General features: G+C 37.4%; 1 protein-coding gene across 2 annotated transcripts in view; it reads right to left on the bottom strand.

Annotated features, from left to right (window-relative positions):
• Positions 1 to 530: 530 nt before the first annotated feature.
• Positions 531 to 8,878, bottom strand: part of PPP1CB (protein phosphatase 1 catalytic subunit beta) — a 28,825-nt gene continuing 20,477 nt past the window's right edge. For both annotated transcript variants that reach the window (XM_084514855.1, XM_084514856.1), the window contains exons 5-8: positions 7,848 to 7,919; positions 4,569 to 4,720; positions 2,887 to 3,021; positions 531 to 2,267 (exon numbers count right to left, since the gene is read on the bottom strand). In XM_084514855.1, the coding sequence (XP_084370981.1) occupies positions 2,163 to 2,267; positions 2,887 to 3,021; positions 4,569 to 4,720; positions 7,848 to 7,919 (464 nt within the window). In that variant the 3' untranslated portion in view covers positions 531 to 2,162. The remainder of the gene's footprint in view (positions 2,268 to 2,886; positions 3,022 to 4,568; positions 4,721 to 7,847; positions 7,920 to 8,878) is intronic.

Genomic DNA, 8,878 nt, shown 5'->3' with positions numbered 1-8,878 from the left:
TAGAAGTGAGCACACTAAGTACTCACAAATACAGCTTTACACCTGGACATTTCATACAGAAGACACTGTTCCAGAAACTAAGGAAAAAATAAGAAAGCGTTAATCCAGCTGTTCAGTAATGACATTTCTTGTAACAGGCTGGCACTTGGCAAAAAAAAAAAAAAACAAAAAACATTTTAGAACTCATAAAACCAAACCTCAAGTAAGCAATGACTGTATAGCACCAAGTTACCTCATCGACGTCTACATAATAGATCTCGTCAACAACCTCGTGAAGAACCAACAATACTCACACACTGCTGTCATCATCAACTTGCAAGAACAAGCATCAGTACCAATGAAAACTACCTCTACGTTTGATGCTATGTAGTCAACTTGCTTCAAGATGGGGTAAATTAAACCATTGTTCAAAACCACAGACCAATCCAACATAAATGAGTAACATATTAACATATATGCTTTTTTTTTTTTAAAAGCCCACATCGTTGACTAACAGTAAACAGTAGTAAAAAATAACCAGTCAGACTTCATTCAAATGAATTAGACAACTTTTACTAAATGAAAAAAACTACATTTAAAATATGCATTTAAAACAAAAATGGAATTAGAAAAGAGACTTAAATCCATTTTGAAGAACTTGCTCACTGTGTCAGAAATCAATATAACTCTCGCATTATATAATGTGCCAGTTCATAAAATGTAAGTTATCAGAATCTTCAATTTAACATTTTCAAAGACGATACTGAAGTCAAGAGTTTTACATCTACTGATGCACATTTAGAATGGTATAAATCTGCAGCCTTCCCCCAAAGAATCTTACAAATTCAACAATATTCAATAAAAGCTTTTGTATTGCATCCCAAAGCATCACAAATCTGTGCCTTTCATGTATCCTACTATAAACTTCTCTGTATCTCACCATTTGCCAATCTTTACCCTTTTGAGAAAGGAGAGAACTGAAAAGAAATACTGCATAACTCTTGATCATGTACAGAAATTATTGCTACTATAGTACACTACAAAGCAGAAGTCTATACAATAGTATATGAAATTTGATCATGAAAATCCAAAGGATATAATCTTTAGTGACATAAGCCTTATAATCACATCGGACATTCATTTATCAGTTTTAGTTCACCACTGGTCAGCCAACCCGTTGTCCACTGATGAACATCCATTTAAATACACCCTCTTACGAAAAAGAATGTCAGCTGTCAAAGGCTTAGCAAATAAGGATCTTCATGTTCTGTGGAACTATGCAAGATGAATTCTGATGCAGGTAGGGAGTTACCTGGAAGCTAAGCATGCCAAAAGGTGTTTCATGCTAATAAAACTAAAGCCAAGGTACCACATAATCAAGTTACCAACTCATAGGCAATACCATTTTTGTCCTAAGTTAAATGAAGTGCCATAGCACAGTGTAATGTCAATAATTTAAAATAGTGTAGTGCACAAATTCATCGTGTGGCAGTTTAAGTTAAAAAGTCAAGACAGGTTTTTGTTCCAATTTACATTGGCTGCCAAGCTATCCAGTCTGGGCATGTTGCAATTAGTTTGCCTTTTAATCACTACTGTACTATAAACTTTGCATTATAACGGGGGGCACATATTTGCGCGGCATTATTATGAGTAACGTGAAGTTAGGGGGAAGATAAAAGATCAATGGCTGTTCTAAAAAGCCCCTTTCTTATTTCAAATTCAAAGAGAGCCAGGGAGTATGACTAGATACCATATTTGCATCATTCTAGCTACAAAATAACCAAAATAAAAGCAATCAAGCAACAATAAGACCACATTACACAAATGGAACATCATGCTCTCATCTGGTTTAACTATTACATCAAGTTTTAACTGGGATGTTGGTCAACTTTAAAAACCGTGGTAAGTGTGAATATGTAGTTGCAATAGTTTTTTTTAATACTTTTTTTTTTAAACTATGCTGGATATTAGAACTTGGAGCTATACTTGTTACAATACAGTGTCGCACATCTTTCTACTAGAAAAATTAATAAAGATCCTTTACCCGTCTCTTTAAGTTAAACGTGTGACATCATAAAGGGTGTCAAATGGCTGGATGGTTTTACAGTGCACACTTATTATATACTGTATCATGGAGTTTTGTCCTTGACAGATCTGATGGTGTTTCTACAATATTCCTTTCTTCACCTCTTCTTCGGTGGATTAGCTGTGCGAGGTGGAGTGACCGGACGTCCGGAATTCAGTCCGCCATACTGGTACTTGGCTTTCTTTTCAGATGGTTTCAATATCTTAGAGAAAATAAAGAAGTTCTTTTGAGTCACTGACAGCTGAGAATGTTTCAAATGCCACTAAGCCAACAAGAAATCTCAATCAGCAGGAACAGGGTGGGGAGCTGGAAATCACAGTATGAACAAGTTTCTGAATCCTATGTACAACAGCAGCATGCAAAACTAAATCTACTTCTAAATCCCTCTAGTTCTGCCATTACGCTGGGGTGGGGAGACAGTGGGGAGTAAAGGAGCTGAAAACATCACATCCAAGGAGGAGTACAGAATAAAACCTGAATAGAATAACCGAACTGAAAGGGTGCCATTAGTCTGCATAATTAGGTACTCCAATCACTAGGTAAGACTACAGAATCACCCGAGTAACACTGAAATGAGGATCTAAGTAGAGGTAGTAACTAATACTTAGGAGTTTGGAAAACAACAAATCTCATGCGGTTGTCTGCAGAATAGTTGGTTTGTAATTCTGCTTCTCTGTCCACAGAGATCAGCCTGCTGTGTCACCATTTCTGTACCTCAAATGTATCAACCCAGTCTAACCATAAGCATGTCAACAAGCAGACTAATTCAGTCTATACTGTCCAACACTTACAGGAATACTTAGTGTACAAATATATCATACCTGAAAGGAACACATCAGAGTTTCATCCACACTCATCATGCCCCCTGCATTGTCAAACTCTCCACAATAATTTGGAGCTGAGAATAGGGTGACCAACTGTCGTTTAGCAAAGAATTCATATCCATCTTCAACCACCTGTCAACACCAGAGAGATTATACAGCTCACAAACGAAAAAAGACACACGCTGAAGAAAAAGGCCAGTCTTGAGACAAACAGAACTTTTATGAATAGAATTCACTAAAAGGGTGTTTTTTGTCTCAGCTTTCAAACAGGACAGTTTCAGTCATTTTTGAATATCTGGACAGAGAATGCCAAATCGTGTACCTTCAACTGACTGACAACTCCAACATTAACTATGCATCACCTTCCCTGTTTAGCATTTCTATACTTGGAAGTCCGATTATGCACTGCCACTTTATGGATTCCCAGCATTTTATTGGTTATACACTGAATTTGGATGCGTTTGACCCGTTAATTCAGAACACAAGAGGTCTGGATACTACCTTCACTGCAACTGAACCATTAAGTTTTACTTATGTTTTGTGCAGTCAGCACTAGATTAAGTATAGTCTTTTGTCAATTTTGACATCTAAAAGCAAGGTGGTTCTGCTGTGCTTTCTCTAAGAGCAAAATTCACCTTTCAAATAGAGCAAGCAGTACAACACAGCAATTAAGGATATTCCCTCTTCCCCAAAACAGAAGCCTTGCACTATAACACGCTGAAATCAGTGCACATCAGAATACCGCTCAGTTTAGTCCAATTGCTGGGGTCTTTTGCAAGATGTTATACTTTTTACAAAGAGCTGAAGCAACTACATGAACACAGAAAGGAATCTTAATCTGCAGTTGAGAAATCTCAACATCTATCCTGCATACTAGTATTTTTTGCAGTAAAATTGTAAGAAGTATTTAAGTGTTATGATAGGGTACCCAATCTTAGCCATACCACGATTAAAAATGTACCTTACCTTCACAGCATGCCAGAGCTTTTTAAATCAACTATATAATGAAACTGAAATGTTACACAAACTGAAACCTGATGTCCGTCTAACCAGGATACTTGCTTAAAATAACTTGATAAAAATTGCAAACAAAAAAGTGTACTTAAAGACTGTCAGTGCCAAAAATAACCCTGCTTTCTCCGCATTTCGGCAAGTCAAGCAAACCTATGCCAAAGTACTCTAGGTTACTGAACTAAGATAAAGGCAGCAGTGCAAGATTTTATGTACAGGCTTCTAGAAGCATTTGAAAATCTACTGAATACTTCCATGAAGTCAAGTAGAGATCATTTAAGCCACAGTTACTTAAGAACTACCCAGTATTGAAGTGGAACAACTTCAGTGAAGTTCTGAAACTTCAGTGTGGTTCCTGAGTTTGTTACTTTGCCACTTTAAGCCTAGACATTCCATCTCTAATATTCACATAAAATAGTCTGACAGACAACGAGATCCATCACTGAAGAAATGTATTGTTAATATTCCACTTCACTGATATTAGAAACTCAGCTCACTATTAGACAACAGAAGGATGCAGCCTTGTATTTCTTTTATTATGGACAGTTTTCTTTTTCTGAAAGTAAAGCAACACCAAGTAAGTTTAAACGTGTCCTAAAGATAACCAACACCAAAACGCCATAAATTGTAGAAGGGAAAGTTTTAAGCAACAACAACGCAATTCATACCTGGTGAGCTCGACAGATCAAATCCAGATCATGACGATTCAGAAATTTACTGACCACATCAGCACCAAAAGTGAAAGAGACCCCACGATCATTTTCACCCCAACCTTGCACATCTTTGTCTGGGTCAGACCACAGCAGGTCACACAGCAAGCCTTTGAAAGATAATACAAGTGAAGATGTTAGTCTTCGGCAGTATTGTTCTACAAATAAAACAGTTTTACCATAACTACTAGAGCAGATCTCCTATGGGAAAAAACGAACGTAAAAACACACAACCAAACAAAAACCTCCTTTGGAACAGATACAGCAATATTTGAATTTTGACTGAGACAAAAGATGTCTGCAAAAGGCTGGAGTATAGGGCAGGATTTTTCCCTTTACAAAGGACAATACCTTCAGATGAAGCTAAGCAGAGCCAAACATCTCCCTGAAATAATACTTAATTGCAATATTCAGCATATTTACAGTAAGCATTTGGAGAGTTCAAAAATACTGCAATGAGTGCACTTTAAAAGACAACCATCAATTTCACAGCTCACCAAGCAAGCTTAGTTTGAAAATCACAGCAAATTGTAGAATTCTGTGCAGGACCGATCAGAAATACCACAAACAAATTTGTACCACAAGCTTCCGAATGTCAAAGCTTTCTTACAATACCTTAGTAACCATGACTAAATGGAAATTTATCAAAACAAAATTCACGTAAATGGTTTCAAGTAGCACTTTCAGCTTAATTGGACTTCCTCTGACTTTTCAAAAAGCTTTGTCCCAATCAGTTTGGAACCTAAATTCAAGTAATAAAAATCTTCATAATTTTTAGCACTGGTGAAGCACATGTCAAAACCAGATCTGTTGGCAGCACTCTGCTGCCAATGAAAGGTCAGTTAACACTGGAGTTAAAACTGTGTACTGAAGAGGATCCTTTTGTTCAACTGCAATGCCTCAGGCCAACACAGCTGCAATACAAACAAGCCAAAGAGCATTCAAACTGTATCTCAGTTTGCATTGAACAGTACTTTCTTTACCAACAATGACTAACCCTTAGGTATTAAAGTACTTAAGAACATTGTTTCACAACCGAGGAGACACAACAGGCTCTCTATCTAGCACTCAAAGTTTGATTTCCAGCTAAGCCAAGTTATTAGCTACACAAAATAATGAAGACACTTTTGAAAATAAAAGATCCTGCAAGTTATATTCAAGCAAAAATCAATGTCAGAAACTTGTTGTGCAACTGGACTATTTTGTCTTTATACACAGCTATCAAATGTTTTTTGGCAACAGTTACAGTTCCTCCCTAGGAGCTTGCATTTATTTGATTTGCTTTTGAAAGATGTAACAGAGCAAGTAGAACTCCATTTTAAATATCTATCCAGAAATAAATTACTGAATACAGACATAATTTGATGAAATTCAGTTCTATACAGAATATAACATTTTTCAGAACATAAGAGTTTCACTGCAATCCCTGGTGGTTTCTTAGCAAGACATTTCCAACTAGTGGCAGAAGCTGCTCGTCTCAACTGCTTAGGAAGACTTCCTCTTCTCTTCTCCCCCAGAGATCAAATAATCTTTTGGGTCATACACGGTTGTAAGCTAATTTGTCCGATCATCTTTTAACAGATGTGTAACACAACCCTGCAACAAGCTTGTCCCATCTATACAACTAAAATTAAACCTTGCCACCCCAGCAGGCTTATTTTAACTTACAACACCTACCACGACAATAGGTTAGGCTGGCTGGAAGAACACCAGAACACAGCTTCAAGATATTCAAGATTGCACAAAAGGAGCTAAAGTTTCCTAATAAGTGACTGGTCAGCAACGCCAACCAGAATACCTCGGCCTCACAAAATGCAACTACAAGTGTTACTAAAGCAAGTGATTTAAGTTGGAATACAGACTTAGATTTGAGCAAACAGCTTCCAAACCCCACAAAAAAGCCACCAAAACAAAAGGTCTTGAAACTGCAACTGATGTTGCACAGGCTTTTTCCATTAGACTACAAGAAGCTATCATAATGGTCTAACTGATCTAATCTTACCAGCACAAGCCACAAGAACATCTACTAGTAATTTCTACATCAACACAAGCATTCATGAAGCAGCATCCCTCTAGAAATGGATAGCTTTTAAGAATTTGTAACTTTCACAGCAGCAAGACTGCTTCCATTTATTTTCCACAATATTTACTTCCATCAGTTGCCTTAAGTAGGCCCAAAAAACCAAAGTCCTCCTATGTCACTGTCACTTTTACCTCTACTGGTAAACATCTGGCTATTGCTTCTGAGAGCAAAATGAAGACAGCAAACCACTCAGTAGATCAAAAGTGTTTTTTTTTTTTTTTGTTTTTTTTGTTTTTTTTTAAAAAAAAGTGCTTATTTTTAGTAGGTACTAGGAATGCATGATTTCAGTGGAGTGTCCATGGAAACTGGAATTATATTCTGCAAGGGCATTCCTGAAGTGGGGGTGGCTCAAGCAGTAGTATTAGCCTGTTGAGTAAAACTACCTTTTCTGAAAGATCTGATAAATGTAAAGTTTGACTCATTTGTACTGACATTTATGTTGATATGGAGTGAATTATAAATAGCATGAGGAAGAACTTGAGTGTTTCTGTATTATAAATGACTACTTCATCTAGTAACGCATCTCAGTTTCAAGTGTGCATATACCAGCTTGTACTGAAGTATAGTTAAGGGACAACGGATATTGAAATCAGACCCTGAATTACTCCTATGCATTAACACTGAACACATTGCACTAATTAGCAGAAGAAAAATCTCATGACTGTTTTATTGATATAAGCAATGAAATTCCCATCGCTCTGAAGTGGCTATACTTCACAAATCTGAAGAGGAAGAAGACATTACTACTACTGGCCCCAGGTAAAGAGAAGCCCAAATACTTCAAATAATACTCAGCAACCTTTAAACAGTTATCTTCTATGATAGACTATAATGTTTGTGTGTGCCTAGTCTGGTCAAAGAAAGAAAAAGAAGAAGCTGTTGAGTTTAATTTGATCTTCCATTAGATTCCTGAGTTTAAGGAAGGCTTGGATAGGATGTCTCAGTCTGTTATAACAAGCAATAATGATGTGGGCAATAACCTCTAGCAGTACCAGATAACTGAGCCATCATGAGGAACAAGACTCGTGTCCCGCAAGGAAGTCAGCAAATATTGTACTGAGTTAATGACTTCAGTCAGTGCACTGCCCATACAAAAACTGATTAAACTCATTTCATCACTAATACCAATTTACAGTAAATTCCATGTCACTCACCTGTGTCAGGAACATCTGTAGGTCTCATAATTCTCCGGATCTGCTCCATTGACTGGAGATCTGGAGACAGTCCTGTAAGTACAAAAAACCCAAGTGCTTTATAAACACATTTTACCTGTTAAAAAGGGTTCCAGAGAACAAACAAAGGTTAAAAGTCATACAGCACCCATTGTTTCCACTGTAATATCACAGAATCACAGAATCACAGAATCACAGAATTTTCTAGGTTGGAAGAGACCTCAAGGTCATCGAGTCCAACCTCCAACCTAACGCTAACAGCCCTCCACTAAACCATATCCCTAAGCTCTACATCAAAACCGTTTTCTACAAGACCATTAAGCTCCTGAACAGGACACAGAATAACGTAAGTGAAATCACTAAGAAGTTTCAACTGTTTTCCTACCATGCCACACAGCACAGAACTCTACAGTGTATGCTCTCTTTAACAGTGCACTAGAGAGAAAGCCAGGACAATTAAAGTGGATGCAGATTACCTTCTTTGCAAGCAACTTACTTTCAAAAAGCTACAGGAAAATACCCTACCAGCTTTAAAAGACCACAAGCCAAAGCAGCCTGCAGGTATGACTAAAACTGTAAGCAAGTTTCCATGTGCTACCACCCATCAGTTGAGCTGCAGTCACTGGGTGCTGTCAACGAATACCAGATTTTGCAACTGCAATAGATCAGGAGCACAAAGGTAGTCAGTCAAGTAGTCATCTACTACAGCTTAGCTGCTTAGTCATTTATAAAACCACAGTACCTTGATGAGTCAAGTCATTTATCACACAGAACACACCTCTTCTTGCATAGTTTTGTCATATTAACATGTACTTACAGCCAAAGGATGGGGTTCCAAAGATACCCTGAACTGCTTAGTTATGCACTCCAAAACTGTTTTACTTGGCACTTAGGCATGACAAAAGCCTACTAGATGCTCTGGGATCTTAACATGACCTTAACTAAAGCTATGAAAGTGAGTTGAATACTTAAGTGACCTATGACAAGTTCACCAAATAAAGGAAGAGTGCCAG

The sequence above is a fragment of the Aythya ferina genome (assembly GCF_964211825.1).
Source record: "Aythya ferina genome assembly, chromosome: 3".
Lineage (NCBI taxonomy): Eukaryota > Metazoa > Chordata > Aves > Anseriformes > Anatidae > Aythya > Aythya ferina.
Note: the sequence above shows the minus strand (reverse complement) of the source record. Positions and strands in the feature narration are given on the sequence as shown.